The sequence below is a fragment of the Panthera pardus genome, unplaced genomic scaffold (genome assembly GCF_024362965.1).
Source record: "Panthera pardus isolate Hobbes unplaced genomic scaffold, ASM2436296v1 HiC_scaffold_13, whole genome shotgun sequence".
Lineage (NCBI taxonomy): Eukaryota > Metazoa > Chordata > Mammalia > Carnivora > Felidae > Panthera > Panthera pardus.
Window position 1 is genome coordinate 3,201,727 of NW_026526688.1, and position 18,813 is coordinate 3,220,539.

General features: G+C 41.8%; 1 protein-coding gene across 5 annotated transcripts in view; it reads right to left on the reverse strand.

Moving 5' to 3' along the window:
• Positions 1 to 18,813, reverse strand: part of CSMD1 (CUB and Sushi multiple domains 1) — a 2,004,702-nt gene that overhangs the window by 141,747 nt on the left and 1,844,142 nt on the right. For 4 of the 5 annotated variants that reach the window (XM_053900775.1, XM_053900774.1, XM_019428030.2 and 1 more), the window contains 5 exons: positions 15,784 to 15,961; positions 13,529 to 13,674; positions 12,656 to 12,736; positions 11,531 to 11,644; positions 4,069 to 4,257 (listed from right to left, as the gene is read on the reverse strand). In XM_053900775.1, the coding sequence (XP_053756750.1) occupies positions 4,069 to 4,257; positions 11,531 to 11,644; positions 12,656 to 12,736; positions 13,529 to 13,674; positions 15,784 to 15,961 (708 nt within the window). The remainder of the gene's footprint in view (positions 1 to 4,068; positions 4,258 to 11,530; positions 11,645 to 12,655; positions 12,737 to 13,528; positions 13,675 to 15,783; positions 15,962 to 18,813) is intronic. The other variant, XM_053900776.1, reaches the window with a different exon arrangement.

Here is an 18,813-nt window from a genome sequence, read left to right on the forward strand (position 1 = left end):
TTGCCATTTGCAACTATGTGGATGGAACTAGAGGATATTATGCTAAGAGAAATTAGAGAAAACAACTATCATATGATTTCGCTCATATGAGGACTTTAATATACAGAACAGGTGAACATAAGGGAAGGGAAGCAAAAATAATATAAAAACAGGGAGGGGGACAAAACATGAGAGACTCATAAATACAGAGAACAAACAGAGGGTTACTGGAGGGGTTGTGGGAGGGGGGATGGGCTAAATGGGTAAGAGGCACTAAGGAATCTACTCCTGAAATCATTGTTTGCACTATATGCTAACTAATTTGGATGTAAATTTTTAAAAATTAAAAATAAAAGAACGATGTGATATAGATATGTATATACATATATCATTATATATACATATATATGTATATTGTATACAATGGAGTATTACTCGGCAATCAAAAAGAATGAAATCTTGCCACTTGCAACTACATGGATGGAACCGGAGGGTATTATGCTAAGCAAAATGAGTCAGAGAAAGACAAATATCACATGACTTCACTCATACGAGAACTTTAAGACACAGAACAGATGAACATAACAGAAGGGAAGCAAAAATATATAGAAACAGGGAGGGGGACAAAAGATAAGAGACTCTTAAATACGGAGAGCAAACAGAGGGTTGCTGGAGAGGCTGTGGGAAGGGGGGATGGGCTACATGGGTAAGGGGCACTAAGGAATCTACTCCTGAAATCATTGTTGCACTATATGCTCACTAACTTGGATGCAGATTTGAAACAATTAATTAAATTAAGAAAAACAGAAACAAGTGCGGTACATTGTCAACCACCGTTAGCCCTGCCGCCACGATACTTCCTGAGACGAACTGCTCTCTTGGATACAGAAGCAGTATTCCCACTTCCGGGGAGTCATCTACAACAATCCCTGCTGGTGAACTCAACGCCCCCTCGTAGTCTGACATCTCTGGCTCTTCTACATTGCGCGGCCCATTCCCAGGAAGCTCACTACGTACGAGTGGGAGAATGTGGCCCTCGCTGCTAGATGTAGTCCCCATCTCATCAGGTTACATGGTTCGCTTTGAGATTTATGCAGCATCTTTATTCGTGCAAAGGGACTGAGAACCTACAACTTCACTTCTTGTGTAACTGCCAATCAGAGCAGTTAAAATTATTAAGAAGAAAAAAAACCTGTTATGAACTGAATTGTGTTACCCCAATGTATATGTTGAAGTCCTACCTGCCAGTACCTCAGAAGGTGACTGTGTTTGGAGATAATGACTTTAAAGAGAGAACTTTAAAGTTCAGGAAGGACACTGGAATGAGCCCTAATCTAATCTTACTGAAGTCCAAAGAGGACATGGGGACACAGACAGGCACGGGACGACCAGGTGAGGACCCAGGGAGAGACAGAGGCTATACGCCAAGAAGAGACGCACAGGAGAAACCAGGGGCGCCCCCACCTGGATCCCAGACCTCTCACCTCCAGGACCAGGAGACAATACATTTCTGCTGCTTAAGCCCCCCATCTGTGGTACTTTGTGATGACAGCCTTAGTCATCAAGTAGAAAAACCTAGCACATTAGAGATGATCAGGGCAGTGTTCAGTGTCACTAGAGCAAAGTCAGATCAGATAAAATGCTCCTTCTCAGTTTCCTGGAAGATGTCCCATAAAAGGATGACTGTATTTTAAAATTAAAGAAGACTGTAATGGGTTTGGGTGCTGGCTTTTTGTTGTTGCTGTTTAAAGGGATAATACATATTCTAAAATAAAATAACACTAGGAAATTCATGAAATTTTAACATGTCACTTTGAATGACAGAACTCGAGTCAAGTTTCAGGTATTCTGAATCCAACATCTCATTCTTCCTCATTTTCTATCGGTTCTTCCTTCCTAACATGTAACAAGCTTTCTCAAGGAGTCTTCTTTAAAAAGTCACCTCCACAATCAGCACGTGGAGAAGGACACAGAGCCACAAGGGAGAGCAGCAGTTTCCGTCACCAACATGGAAACGATGAAGTGTTTTACCAGTGAACACCCCAATCTTCATGTTGACACCTTTCTCAGTTGAGTTCTACAATGATTAAATCTTTTTATTTATTTCTTTAATTGAGGAATATCCATTATTGGAGCCACAGAAAGTAATATGCTCCTGGGATAATGAAGCTTAAAATCAATATATTCAGCATATTTTTCACAACTCATGAGCTATAAAAGAGCCACTATCTTACAGAAGAAAGAGAGAGGCAAATAGAGATACAGAGAGATGCACTAACTATGACATTCAATGCAACAAAAAGGTCAACACTTAATAAAATCTTCATATAAAACTGTCTCCTTTCATCTTATAGTCAAATGTTTGAGACTAGAACAAACCTAACCACGGTTCTCGGATAATTCTGTCAGCAGCAGCTTTGATATTATCTCTATTATCTACTTTGTGGTAATGGGTGTGCTTCATCCCTATTTTTGGGAGATCAAACTGTAAGCACCTAGGCACAGATACCGGTAATGAGGTTGTTGCTGTGGTTGGAAGCGGAAGAAGCACCGTCAGCTAAATTCCAATCCAACGACAGTGAGACAAGGGAACACGGACACATGTAAGGTAATTATGTCAGGATATTAGTTACATCCAGCAATGGATTGGAATATGTACACAAACACACACAGCCCCTGGAGTGGGGAATATGTGTACACACATGCACACACACACACACACACACATTACAGCCTCTGGAGTGGGAAATATGTACACACACACACACACAACCCCTGGAGTGGGGAATATGTACACACACACGCACACACACACACACACACACACACACACACACACAGCTCCTGGAGTGGGAAATATGTACACACACATGTGCGCGCAGACACACACACACACACACACAGCTCCTGGGTTGGGGAATATGTACACATACACACACACACGCACACACAGCCCCTGGAGTGGGTGCTCACCTACTCTAGTTTTGTCTCTCATCTAATTGGCCTCAGAATCGAGTTTACCTGGCTCCTTATTGACATCAGTTTTGTACCTGGCTAATAAATTACTTCTTTCCATCCTAAAGACTACAGAAGAAGCCTTCAGCAGTGCCTGTCTATTTTAATATACACCTAGAAAAAAACCTCTGAAAGTGAAAGAAACTGTGCTCCGCAGGCCTCTGTTTCCATGCACATAAGGATGAGTTTAATTTCCAATTAGTAGCTCACCATTTTAGGAATACAGAAGTTGATACTTGTGGTGTCTGTCCATATGAACAACCTGACTGTTAAGATTCATCAAGTAAGTAAAAGGCATAGGGACACACACGGAATCAATTACAGTAATTTTCTTTTTATTGAGTTGATTGTTATTTTACTGGACACATGACAAGTCCATCAAAACATGTCAAAGCCCTGTTTTTATGGACAGCCGTATTTGTACCTTGGTCTAATTTTATGGGCTATGATAATACTTCTATGCAAAGAAAAATATTAACATCAGTTCCATTTCAAACTGACAATTCAACCACATACTACTTCTAAGCATGGCCTTGTTCTATTAATAAGTTTATCAGAATTGTGTAAAAACGTATGAGACTAGAGTTGAAAACAGTATTAACATTTGTTAAGTGTATTGTACTATTTTTTTTAAAGATGGTACATCTAGAAATATCTGTGAGCCGTTAGTTTTATATGTTTTTAGTAAAATAATCATTTAAATAGATTAATGTAACTTTAGCTCTTTTAAATTTCCTAAAATATCTTCTGAATCCATAGAATACTTAGGGAAAAGGAGAGAGTCGCTTGGGGTCATCTACTGTAAATCTCCACGTTAAAGAATTAAATAATGGCTCAAGTTCATTCAGGACATTTTCAGAGTGCATCAGTATGCTTAAAAGTTGAAACATTAACAAAAATATTTTCATGTTCCACAATTGATCTCTGAGACCATTCATTTTCGTTTGGGGGAGAGATAATTTAACCCAAAGATATACTAAAGTCCTGTGTAACAAAAACATGATAATGGTGTTTTTATTACACTAAGAGAGATTACTGATATAAAAAAGAAAAGAAAGGAAACAAGAAACTTACCATCGAACACCTCCAGTGCATCAAACTGCTTTTCACTTTGAAATGTATCCACAAAGATGGTGATGTTATAGTTTGGTTCCACTTTAATACTCCATGAGCACGTCTGGGAGTTGAAATAGTTGCCTGGGTAACCTGGGCTGAGGATGACTCCAGAAGATTCTGTCCGGACTTCATTTGCTGGGCATTGCGCTAGTGAGAAAAACACCAGTAAAAATTTTCCTTAACAAAATGAAGCCGACTTCCATAGGAGAATTTCTCTCCCTATATTTACAAGCCAATGGTGGCAGCGGGGGAGGGGGTGTGGAGCTATCCTACTGAGCTGTGACCAAATTTAATACAAGAGACAAACACAGCAGGAGAAAACCACTGAATAATGAGTAATTATCATTTATGATAATTATACCGACCTATAATTTAAATGAGAATTATATACACGTATGTAATATATACGCCAATATACAAGGTGATTAGATAGATAGATCAAAGAGATTAAGCCGCTGACACTAGGGCAGCCAACTTTGATAAAGCGGTCGCTTGAAAGAAACCTGGACCCTGAAAGTTTTCTTTTTCTGGAAGCGATGGCGAAGCACACCCTTGGCCCTGTTAACCTGTGTGAGTGAGGTGAGAAGCGGCCACACAGGAGTGGTTAAAACTACCATGTGCCTTTCGCTCTGTGACTGAATTGCCCACACACCTTCAACTGGGGCAGGGATCCTAGGATCTCATGTTTTCCCAACTCACCTTTTCAATATAGTATCGCAGAAACGTTGTGCAATTATCTTCGGTTAACAGAAAACGATACTATTTATTTCTTCCTTTTAATATAATACTTTAATATAATTTAATACTTTTAATTTCATTCGAATAGTAAATTTTAGGGGCACCTGGGTGAGTCATTTGGTTAAGTGGCTGACTTCGGCTCAGGTCACCATCTCACCGGTTGGTGAGTTCGAGCTCCGCGACGGGCTCTTTGCTAGCCTGGAGCCCGCTTCGGAGTCTGTGCCTCCCTCTCTCTCTGCCCCTCCCCGACCCACACACTCTCTCTCTCTCTCAAATATAAACAAACAAACAAAAAAGGAATAGTAAATTTTACACATGTGATTTGACTTCTTGGGACTGTGATAAGAGATGAATGAGAAAGTTCTGGGCTGAAAGCCATACTGGATCTTTGGGTTGTTACAGTGTTGAGTACGAGTAGTGATTTGTAAAGGATGAATTTATCATAATGAATCGGTTATCAATTTATCTTTATGAACGAATCATTAAGATAGTGTGGACACACTGACATACTTTTTCCCCTCCCACTTTCCTTTTTGCTTTATTCAACTGCTTCCAGAGTCATTAAAATAAAACTGATCTGCACAGGTATGAACACACAGAAGAAAACCACCAGTATCACAATCAGTAATTTATTTCAATGATAATTTCATTATCTTCCAGAAATAGTTTATTTATACAATTATGGAGAAAACAATTTTTCTCTATTGATCATGGTTCAAAAGTAAACAGAGATAATAGCAAAACTACTTATAAAATTTTAAAAAGTTAAATGATCAGCTTTTCCTTCATGAAAAAGAGCTTTTGTTGGAGGGAATGTGTCTTATTTTTTGAATTATCTCATTTTAATTAATCAAATTTATGTTATTAATTCACACATTTCAAAATAAAGACATTTCACAACCTGATAGGCAAATCACATGTAATATGTTTTGATTCCAGTAACTGTCTGATAAAAGGGAACTTTTCCTTTTTTTATCTTTCATTTGTCTTAGTGTTCTTATTCTGTGTGCCATAAAATTTATAAATTTTAGGCATAAGATCACCAAAGAGGAAACATTTCATAGAACCCTTTTTTAAAGTTTATTTATTTTTGAGAGAGAGAGAGAGAGACAGACAGAGAGAGAGAGAGAGAGAGAGAGAAGCCCAAGCAGGCTCCATGCTGTCAGCACAGAACCTGATGCAGGGCTTGAACTCAAGAACGGTGAGATCATGACCTCAGCCAAAATCAAGAGTCGGATGCTTAACCGACTGAGCCACCCAGGTGCCCAAGAACCCTTTTTAATAAATAAGTATTTAGGTAGACTTTTAAGAATATGTGCAGTGTTAATTAATGGTAAGTTATATAAAAAATAATTCAAACCAAAACAGCCTAAAGCAATTTAATTTAAAAAGTAATTTCTTCTGTGATAGTGGTAAGATCACCCCGTAAAATCTATTATGCCCTTTCAAAAATGAACACATTGGCATTTTTTAAAAGAACACATTAAAAAACCGGACTTTGTATCTGGGTGAGAATGTGCAGGGCTTGGAGGTTCAGAGTCTCCACAGATCAGCCTTGACTTTGTAGCGAGAGCCAGGGCTAGAGGCAATTGAAACTACTCTCAAGGGTTATAATCAGTGAACACATGCAAACCCTCTCCTTCAGTCTGAAGCACTACACGGGCAGGTGTTTCAAAGCCTGGAAGGGTTTGACCCCCTGCCTGCCTCTTCCTGAGGAAGGATGCCATTCCAGCACCTTCCCTTCTGTGGCACGACCCGGGAGAAAGGTTTAGGCCAAATCTCCTCTCTCTGATTTTATCCCGCCGCTATGGTCAGTAGGCGACACTGGGCGGCAGATTGTCTAGGAGCAGACAATCCTCCCTAAGTTGCTGACATCCACCTGGTGAGAGGACAGCCCTCCAGGGTTTGAAAGCCGTGAGTGGTGATAAATCAGAAACAGAATCTTTAGCTTAGCTATTTTCATTCCTTTCATTCTCAAATCCTGCTTCTGTTTCTTAGAGAAGTCACAATCAAAGTATAGGTGCAATTATTTGCTTCCTTTGTCTTACAACACTCAACATTTTCTTTTTTCCAGACATACATACTGTTTTAAAATGCACTTGAATATATCTCCCTGGGAGTTAACGTGTTTTTGATTCATTTGTTTCTCTGGCTCTTTCATATGAGCCTCTTCCTTCCTGTCCCTCGCTCTACATCCTTGCTGGGAGTTACACGCACCCACAGCGGGGAGTTTGGAGACGGAGGGGCTCTCCCAGGGCCTGGCTGTTCATTTCTAGATCAGCATTCACGCCTTACACACATCCCGCGTCTCCACCGTCTCCCCCGGGGATCCCTCCCACCACGGGAAGCATCTGTTTGAGGTTCCCATCAAAGATGCCTCTAAAAGAGCGCGCCTCCCTGAGAAGGTCCCCTGAGCTTTGAGCCAGCCCACCTCGGCGAGAAGCTATTCCTTCAGCTTATTTTTGAAGAAAAAGAAAATGCGAGGCTTAAAACCAAAGCATATTATTGAATGCATCTTGCAGGCCTTCAGCAAAAATAACGCAGTCAAGCATTAGGCTTTGTAAATAATTAAAACTAATTCTTAAAAGCACCCGGAGGTCTCAGAGAATTGTAAACAGAGAACTCTATAAACAAGTGGGAAAGCTGTGACCCAGAGCCCTGGACAGGCATGTTCTGGTCTTGAGCTTTCCAACAAATGGTCATTATCTCAAGGACGCTGGTTGTCTTTAGCGTTTGTTGAAAATATAGGTTTCTGATTTCTTTGTAATTGAATATTTTAAAAACTACGGATGGATTTGCACTGTCCACAGGCTGAAGCCACCCAATACTGAAGGCCTTTTAAAATGTGGCCCCATGTGTAGTTTCCAGCACACTTAATGCCACTTCCCCAACACATCCTAAGAGCAAAGTGTTCTCCTTTCCTCTTCTTTCCTGGACACCCCACGTCCTCTCTTGTTTCCAGACCTTGGTTATTACTCCTCTTCGGTTTTTGAAGGGCTTCTCTTTCCTTAACGTGACTCTGTTGTAAAACTTATCTGGTCTTTGTCCCAGGTTCCTGGCACAGACCTTCAAAACCCTTGGCACTTCGTGCATGTTGAGCATGTCTTGGTCAGGACGAGCCCCTTTGGATTACACCTGAGTCTAGGCCAATAAGGCGACTTGGGGTGGGTCCCTTGGTAGCCTCAGTATGGGGCTGGTCAGCAGAGAGAGCCAGTGATGAGTGGGCTGAAATTCCTGCCCCCCTCACAGACTTCCAGTAGGACCACGGGCTTGGGGTTCAGAGGAGGGGAGACTGGCCCTATAAAACCTCTTATACCCCAAATCCAGGGCCCAGATGCTCATGTGCTGAGAACCCCTTTCACCCTGCACCCCATACCTCTTCATCAGACTATTCATCTGTACCCTTTATTACATCCTTTAGAATATAAAGGAAAAATTTGTATTTTTATATTTATTACATCCTTCAGGACATAATTACACCCTAAAGGATACAGAATATAATTATTTATGATATAAAAAAAATATAACTGATGGGGTACCTGGGTGGCTCAGCAGGTTAAGCGTCCAACTTCAGCTCAGGTCATGATCTCACGGTTCGTGAGTTCAAGCCCCATGCTGTGCTCTGTGCTGACAGCTCAGAGCCTGGAGCCTGCTTCGGATTCTGTGTCTCCCTCTCTCTCTGCCCCTCCCCTGCTTGTGCTCTGTATTTCGCTCTCTCTCTCTCAAAAATAAACATAAATATAATTTTCTATATATATATTTTATAAATAAATATATATAATGTATATATGCATATAATTATATAAATAAATATATATGTGTATGTGTGTGTATATATATGTGTATGTATATATATACACACACACACACACATACGTATATGACACATGTAAATAAATGTTTCCCTCAGTTACATGGGCTCTTCTAACACAGGGCAAAACCCAAAGAGGGACCATGAGTACTTCTGGCCTACAGCGGGTCACTAAGAAGCACAAGGGATTACCTAAATTTGTGACTGGCCTCGGGAGTGGGGACAGCCTTGTGGGACTAAGCCCTTACCCTGTGGGGTCTGACCCTGTCTCCAAGTAGAGTATCAGAATTGAGTTCAACTGTAGGACGTTCAGCCAGGGTCCGGGGCGAACGGGAGAATTGCCTGGTGGTCTTGGGAAAGATTCCAGATCCTCATGTAGTGTTTTCTAAACGAGGATTGGTATCCAACAGGGTATAATTTATCTGCATAGGATGCTACCTTTCAAGGAACAAGTTGCTCCCACTGTTCGTTCCCAAGGAAGAATCAATCACCCAAAAGGTGGTAATAATTTTCCAAGTGGAACTTCTAAAAGGATGATGACATGTGAAGAAGAAGGGCTTGTAACTAACACGATTTTCTATCAATAATTTATTGGGGGATTGCCCACCCCCTCCCCTTGAGCCCAACCAACTGGTAGAAAGTGCTGGAAGGAAGATTATCATTCAGTGATCAAGTATTTGATAAAAGACATCTGAGCCCCTATTTCCTTTATTTATTTACTTATTTTTTTAATAATGAGGATTTAGGGAACAGCAGCTAAGCTAACTCTCAGTCTGTTTTAAACAAATTTACTCCTGAATTGTAAGAGAAGAGAACTACACTGTCATCTGTAGTAATTGCTACAGATTAGGGCGCGAGACCCTCTGGCCCGAGCTGGGAGAACGTGTCTTGTTAGCAGAAATCTCCCCGCAGACGGGTGCGAGAGCCAAGTAATTTAGAGAATGGTGTTCATGTTGTCCTGATTTACTCTGTTCCTGGACTGTCATGAATTAATTTCATTTAAATAAAAAGTAGGTTAATCTTGGAGGTAGCCAACATAATAAAGTAATTTCCCTTATTTTTGAAGTGCGTGTTAAATAAATATTTATGCCTTTCTTCACTAATCAACTAAGACCGTCCTTGCTTAAAGTCATCTCTGTTGAGAAATTTACGGCTCTGTTCGTTGGAATTAAAATGTGCCTTAAAAACACACGATGCACGTCCATTAATTTTTATATAAAATGGGAAAAAAATCCACTGTAGATGGTTTTTGCTGACGTAACATGGTACCGACACACTGATTTTTTTCCAAGAAAATAATGACTCAGTCTCCCGACCCAGCACCCCATGCGGCCCAACTTTAAGGGAGGCACCCGTGAAGCAGAGTTTCAGCACCTCCCACAACTGGGTGGGTCCTCTGGGTGTTTACAGGGGTTTGCTCTCTGCCCACACCCACTGGCTCTCCCAGTGACACGATTTGGAAGTAATTTTTCTTTGACTTAATCTGAGGTATCATGGTTATTTAAAGCTACTTCATTCCAGATCTTCCTCAGATGATGGTGAAAATTGTTTTCCTCTCCCCGGGTGACTAGGATTCTACCTGACTCATAAGGAGAATGCAGGAAGTTACTACCACATTCCGCAAGAACCACACCACAGGTGTGAGCCCTTGTAAAACCGATACCAGCGCGGTACAAAGAAAGTTGCTTCTTACACGGCAACTAACATCATGTAACACCTGGAATAATGTAATGTTCTCGGCATCTTTACCGCAATCCCATAAATAAGGCAGACCGACCATCCTCCTGGCACACGATATCCAAGGGACTAATGGTCCACCCGGGTCACTTGATGGGAGTCCGGACTGGGGCGCTGGTGTTCCCTTCCTAACTTTTGAGTGCTTCATCATCCCTAACGAATGATAGTGCTCAAATTCCTTGAAAGGGGGGAGGTCCCATTCTTTCAATGAATTGAATGTTTACTGTGATTTTCAAGTCACAAAATAAAAGCTATTCTAATTTGGAAAACCCTTCAACTTATTTATATATTTTTTCCAGTGTTTTTTTCTCCCAATACTACTTGAGAGTGGAGGCTTTCAAATATTTTGAAGTTTGTTTTTTATTTATTTGGGGGGGGGGGGAGGGAATCCCAAGCAGGCTCCGCACTGTCAGCACAGAGCCCGATGTGGTGCTGGATCCCAGAAGCCATGAGATCGCACCCTGACCCCAGATCACGAGTTGGACACTTAACCGACTGAGCCACCCAGGAGCCCCTCAAATATTTTGAAAAGTGATCTAATTATACTGTCTGTTATTGCCTACAGTCTATGTATTTTAAGGACATGTGAATACATGGAACGGGTGCATTTATTGTATGCAACAAACATACATTTCAACATTTGTAAATTTTACACAAAATACAGTAAACACTAGATAATTTTATGCATGCTGACGTATTTAGAGGGAAGTGTGGCGATGCCTGTAGTTAGCCTTGAGATGCATCAAAAGTAGCAGATACATTAATGGATGGATAAAAAGAAAACAGACATGTGACAAAGGATACATGGTAAATATTAATGGTGGACCCTCGGTGATAGCTATTCAGATGCTTATTTTTAAATTATTTCAACATTGCCAAATGTTCGAAAATTTTCTGATGAACTATTGAGAAAGACTTTGTGTTTGACAGGACTTTGATTTGTCTTTTAGAGATAGCTAAAAGAGAAAGGTAATTAGGTATTTCTGTTAGCAGGTAATTTTGATTGCAATGAGATCCTAACTCAGAGATTAAATTCAGAGTCATGCAAAAATAACCAAAAGCCCAAATGTAGACCTTTCCCAGCAGCATCGTTCTCTGTGGACAAGTACATTGGCAGTGTTGAGCTGTGCGTACCTTCACACGTTGGGGGAGAGCCTTCAAACTGCAGCTGGGAACTGAGCCTGCAGGCCAGCGTGTCAGTCCCTACCAGCGTGTACCCAGGGTGGCACTGGTACTTCACAAAATCCCCTGCAAGAGTCAGCACAACAGACCTGGGGCTTAGCTTTCCGCGACATACAGGGTGTGTGAACGTATTAAAGGAATACATGACCCCTTAGCAAATGACGTCAATGAGCAGACCACTTCCGAACCAACACCTGGGTTCAGTTTTAGTCTGTTGAATAAAATGGTAGCATTTTCACTTCTTGACGCACAAAAATGCTATCTTAACTGATAGTAATCCTATTTAAAAAAAAAAAAAAAAGGAACTAGACGCTTGGGATTTAAGGATGTAGAATAGAAGGGCTTTAATGCATCCAGAGAGGGCTAAACCGTGACCCTGCCCTAATTAGTGCAATGTTCCCATTAACTGAGCCATTATGAGTAACCAGAAATTGGGGCACGTGGTTTGACCAGTGGTCTGAGACATGGTGTGCGAACAGGGTGTTGTATTTGTTACTGAGACAGAGAAATCCTGGGTCATGGTAATTATACCACAAACATATGCCACGGCTGGTTTCCTAATGTGACCTGATGATTATTTAATGAAACGGGCCATTAATATAGAATGATAAAGCAGAATTTCTAAATATGATCATTAAATATATTCACCATTACATTCCAGTGTCAGTGAAAGGTCAATGTTATACTAATCATTATTTTAGCTGCACATGATTAAGTCCTTCTCGTGGATGAACATGCTTTTCTAACCAAACACAAATATCTGTGTAAGCCTGTCTCTGAAAACTTGACTCAAAAGAAAAATACAAACTAGAAAATGCCGGTGGGGGGCGGGGAGGGGGGCAGAATCAGGAGGCGCTCAAAATGAAAAAAGTCAAATTCAAATTCAAATTCAGAAAACGAACATCACAGAGATGAAGGAAGAAAGCCGTATTTATTCGATTAATAACCTCTATGGATAAGCCCCTAATAATGCTTTAGAATATTTCTGACAAGTACTCGCTCGCTTACTCATCCGAGTTAGAAATTGGTGTAAAAAGCCGGACTGAGCTGATGGTATCCTAGTGAAGGAAACATTACCTATTTCAAAATCTTCATCCTCAGTAAGCATTTCTGCCTGTGGAACGGCCGGGGGAGGTTGGCATTTCTTGAGCTGAAATGCTAAACGGTTTATGGGGAAAAAAATTAACTGTAATTACATTTGCTGAATAAACAAAAATATTACAAAAAGCATTCCTCTTATGTTGTTTTAATGCTTAGGGACACTGCAATGTCTATATGTTTAAATCATCGCTTTATAAAATTCTCAAGCTTCACATGCGTATGGGATTATTTCGTGCCAAAGAGGATATAATAAAGTCAAAGGGAAAGAAGTGTACAGTTTTAAAAATTATGACATTGAAATAAAATCACTTCACATATACTTGGGATTCTGCCACAGAGATGGTTCACCCATGGCCTGGTGGCGGGTCCATATTTACATTTGATAAGGTCTCCCCCTGCCTCACATCTGAGGACCTCCGTGGACACAGTCCTTACGAGATGTCAGGTGCTGATACGCTGTTTTCCCAATTATTTATTTTCAAAACCATTAGATCTGCTTTTGCCTCATCTGTAATCACATGACGCTTGCTACCTTGATCCCCCGGAGACAGGGATGAGGAAATCCACAAAGGCACTCAATGTCTTTCAAGGGTCTCCGTATCAGTTGCATTTGCAATCCACTTACCTTGGAAGGAATCCAAACTTCCCATAAACCAGACGTGACATAATCAAATACCATTAAGCAAAAGAGGATCACAGGAAACCCTGACATGGAACTCAAGAAAATCCCCTAAGGCTCTCGCTGGGCACAAGCAAGGAACTTGAGCTGGAGAGGAGGCCTATGTCAACCCTACCAGCAAAACCAAATGCGATTCTCCACCTGCCTCAACAAGGTGAAAATGCACTGACCGTGAAAATTGAGAACAAAGAAGCCTCCATTTGAAAAGTCGCTGTGGAACTTGAGCAGGACTTGGTTGGTGGAGCTATACGCGGTTTCCAGGGCCGTATTCCCACTGAAAACTCCCAGCTGAGGTGAGTTCTGATCAGGCCCATCCCTAGGGAAGAGAGAGACGTTTGATGGAAAGCTCCTAATTACAGCTGAAACTAAGGATCATTTTCTTCTGACTTTTGGACTCTGTCCTGGCATCAGCGGGCTGGTCTGACCCGGGCTCCGGGTGACGGGACTGCCGCGCACACCCGAAAACTCGGGGCTGACTTCCATTCCCCCCACAGCTGACCTTTCCAGACCAATCACTGAGACACGTTCACATTCATTCTGGTGGCCGCAATACCACCTATCAGTTGCCTTGCAAACGCCTACATCTGAAAGTCTAAATTCAATGGTGTCTCTTTAATTATGGGTGAAATTTATGGAGATCTTGCAACGGAACTAAAAGATTTTCAAAAATTGCTTAAAAAGAAAACTACAGTCCAAGGTGGAGTCCCCTGCCCCATGAGCGCACGGCAAGACTGAATGCAGTTTCAACCCCTCCTGGAGGGAAATTTTCCGCCAATCATTCAGAAAGTATCAGCGCCAGTGAGGTCTCGAGGACTGTCTCCATCCACCCCCACCTCAGGGAAGAGGAGCTAATCTGCATGATAAGACCCCCCCCCCCCTTCTCCTTAAGGGAAGGTGACCTTGCCTGAAACAATCCTTCCTTTTGCTAATGGCTTCTTGCCCCGCCCTTCTTCCCTTGAAAACCTTCCTTGGGCACACCTAAGTCCCCAAGCATCTCTCTACTTGCCAGATGGGAGGCTACTCAATTCATGAATCATTTAATAAAGCCAATTAGATCTTCAAATTTACTCAGTTGAATGGTTATGTTTTTAACAAACCGAATAAAACACCACCACCTTCTGGACACTGTTTAGAAATACCGAGATGTGTAATGTCACAAAGTTGAAGAGACTTTTCAGTCTCTCGTTCCTTAGTGTTCTTTGCAACAGGCACTCTACTTTGTTAAATATGAAGAGCCTTCGCTCCCATCCGCTAAATCTATAGGTTAATCCAGGTGAAATGGCTGATACTATAATGTTTGCCTTGATCAATTTAATATTTCAAGTTCTCAGCTTCCTCCTCATTCCCTCAGCCACTGGGTCGGCCGTTATCACCTCCCTGCCAGAGTTATTTCTATAGCCTCAAAAGCCGGCCTCCCCTCTTGCCCTCAGTTAATATATTTCCCACAAAGTGAGGCTGGGCATTCTGCAGTCAAGGTGATTCTCCTTCCTAAGACCTACTGAGTCCTTTTTGCTCTGAGAACTAAGTCTGGAATCCTTCACACGATTTATAAGCTCCCGTATTCTCCGTCCTGCTCGCTCGGACTCCCGTAATATCCGTATCTGAGATCTGCCAATAGCCTGAACTCACCCTGTTCCCTGACTTTACAGGCTTTCCAATAAGAAACCCTTAACATTTATGCCGACTTCCCCAACAGGCACACACGCATTCGCGCATGCGTAGCGTGTAGTTACCTGCCATTACTCCAGTTTTCACGGAAGTTCATCCTGGCAGCACATCGTGGATCTTTAACCCTGAGTTAAGCTCACCTCCTCACACCCTGTCCATGACCCCTCCTTCTCCCACCATAGTGTCACAGAGGACCTGGCAATCTCTGTGTCCCCCATAACCTCTCCCTTCCAAAAGCAAAGGTAGGACAGTCATCCCCATAGACACGCAAAGGTAGCCCAGGGTCACACAGACAACTTATGCCAGGCCACGTGGCTCTTTGGAAGGAGAACCAGGACCCAAATCCCCGCCCCTGTTTGCTGGCTCGTAGTATTTCCTACACGTATGGAAGGGCAGCTCTGCAAAGTTCACAAAGGATGGAGGGAGGGCTACGTGCGATTATGTCTTCGCTATTTCCAGACGCATCAAGTTCTTATCGTGCCATTTCTTATCATACTTAACAACGTAAAATAAAATAAGCTTGGGATATTTTATATTCAGAGTAGCCCTGAATTTATCTACCATGGAGTAAAACTCAAACATGTGACATGACATTTATTCTCTGTATCTCCCGGATTTCATTGCTAAGTTTCCTTTCCCATATCCCCCTAATAATTTCACTTCTTATACGTCAATCTGACATACAAGCACCATGTAGCTGGCTGCAGGAATGGTTTAGCACAATCGCGTATCACTTTATATGAAAGGGCTCTCCTACCAAACAGCAATGTAATCGTTAACAGCTTCAGTCTGCAGCAAGGTGAAGTTGATGTAGACCCCGTGGCCAGGAGGTACAGTGATAAGCCAGAAGCAGTCCTTCAAAATTGGGTACTCATCTGGAAATCCAGGGGAATAAATGGTACCATTCTGAGATGTTACATTATATCCGCAAGGAGCTGAAAAGGAAGCAGAACAATTAAGGTCCACATATTCAGCTTTAGAAAGGACACAGTTAAATATTTCTAAGTCTCTAAAGCCCCTCCGCTGAAATTTTCCTTCTAAGAAATAATAATTGTGAAATATTTCTCAGTGACTACTTTGTCAAAGTAATTCCCCTAACATCTTAAAACCTTAGATGAATTTTACTTCTGAACTAAGTTATCTAAGTTCCATTTAATAGAGTCTCCAAACACTCAAAATCCCTTCAGGATGAAGTCATTCCCAGATAATTAAAAAGGAAAAAAAAAGCCCATACTCAGTTACCCAGTTATCTTGGGTGACTGAGCTGATAATCCATTGGCTATGTGATACAAGGGATTATGGAGAGATTATGCATAAATACATAATGGAAAATTTTCGTTGTTTTAAGTGAGATTTCTAAAACCTATTTAAACATCCAAGTCTCTTTGCCTAAACAAAAATATTATCAATTCTTGGCAGATCTATACCTGAAGAAATGGGAGAAAATTATGTAAGTCAAAGCATTTTCACATCTCACCAGCTTTCAGGGGTGTAAAGACTCACCATCCCCAATCAGTCCCTGTTTATTTTACTTAACGAACTGGTGTTCCCTGTTGCCATGACAATTATTTTGTCTTATCTATGGAGAAATGAAGTGACTATATATTAGCAGAATAATCTGAACGCATTATTACATTCAGACAGTGGTATAAATACATCAAGTCATAAATCAGTAGACTTTTTAATCAACCAAAATCCAATAGATGTGGGATGAGTGGCTGTTCCTAGCATGAATCTTCTTGGGCTTTCAAAGACTTGTCACCAAAGGTGTAAAATTTAGGTGGAGAAAACAGACCAAACTATGTTTTTAAAAAAAGAGAAAAACAACTTCAATAAACAATTCACAGTGCTGACCGATGACAGACATGCCCTGAGGCAGTATGGGACATCCGGCCTTAATCATGCCCCTGCGTACTTTTTCAGAGGAAGGAGAAAATGTTCCAGGGCACAACAGATGGAATCTGGTCCAAGTTTTGGAAAAAATCCATAGAGGAAGGGGCCTTAGAGAACATTTTGGAAGTTTTATGGCATAATTATTAATAAGTGGGGTTTGGAGTCAGGCAAACCTTGCTTTGTAAACTGAAGCCCACGGAAACTTATAATCTGGTGTCCCCAGAAAACTGTCATACGTTCTCTCACCTCCAAGCATGATGCCAATATTCACCCTGCATGAATCTTTCAAACGCTTTTCTCCTACCCTGCTGCCAGGGTGGGCTGATCCCTTTCTTAAGAACTCGACTCGAGTGTTACTGCCCCCTTCAAGGTGGTTTGGCCTTGGATGGCCATGGTTATTCACTTATTATGCAGCTGCAATTAGCTGTAGTTGTTCTCCACCGTTAGACCATCAGACTATTAGCAGTCAGAAGTCAGGGACTGTGTTCCTTTCCGTCTCCACCCACCACCTGCTTTCCTTGATCCCCACTGCCTAACTCAGATCACGATAAATAAGACAGAAGAAATGACTAATAAATTGAAAATGAATAAGACAATCACCACAAAATATTTTAGGAAGGAACACATGGAAGTCAGTGGGCTGACAAACCTTATGTGGACCTGAGGTTATTGATGTGGTATTGACTTACAATCTATCGTCTCCAAGACTTCCCTTGTGCATTTTGACTTTTCAGATTGAACCTTATAAATGTATAACCACATTATACACAGTAGCACCCTTCCCAATGGTGATAAAACACAACAAAACAAGCAAACAGAAAAGGACTGTGCCACCTCTTAAAGGGCAAAAGAAACAATATGGTGATTTTTCTGGGTAGGACACATTGCTGGCTTCTGAAGTTCTGGATGTCACTCACTAGCTCTAGGACATTGAGGAAGTCAGGTATCCTTGCCATGACTTGTGTATGATAGTCAAAGAATAAGTCCGCCATTAACTTATTCAATGAGTATTTATTGAGAATCGATTATGTACCAGGAGATGTGAGGTTAGAGCAGGGGACACAGTGGAGAACCACAGAGCGCTGCCTTGTGGAGCTCACTGAACGGTGATGAAGAAAGATACGAAGCAAATGATAAGTAAGTATAAAAGCCAATTTATATAAGTATGATGAGGGAAAGAACAATCACTGCTTGTCACATGAACTAATAATATTCCATCGATGCATATAAAATTCCACAAGGCAAATCTTGCCCCGTAGTCTAGAGAGAAAAGAGAGTTGACGTTTCCTTTAGCACTCTTCCTGGCCCGTTAGCCCGGAGAAGGCTTGGCCCTCACTGCAGTGGTCCCAAAGGCGCACGGAGATCTGCACGATCGGGTGGCCTCTCACTTAAGGCCACAGAGACAGTGGATGTGTGACCTGACTCAGCAAGGCACGGATCCGCCCTCTCCCCGAAGGTGAGGTTCAAAGTGGACCCTGAGCTGGAGATCAATCACGAAGCTTCCGTGGGGAGATCTAGACACAGGAGGATCAGTGCACCACAGCCAAGCAGAGGCACCTCCCGGCTCGCCACCGTGTGCCCGGGAGCCTGGTCCCCGCAGGACAAGGACGGCACCCAGCTGGCCAGGAGAGAGCGCATCGACATCGGCATCGGCCGCACCGTGCTTCACAATCAGAAGCCACACGCGCGACAGGCTCTTTTCCACTTCACGGACACAAAGAGTAAATAAACACATGTTCATTTATATATTCGTGAGTGTACCTTTAATATCGTGATGCAGTTAGTAATTAGGAATACCTCCCTGCTCCTAGCACAGAGCTCCAGAAATCCTTGGATAAAAGTTACATGACAAAAGAGATAAAGCTCTCCTTCGTTATTCATAGCAAGACCCTTC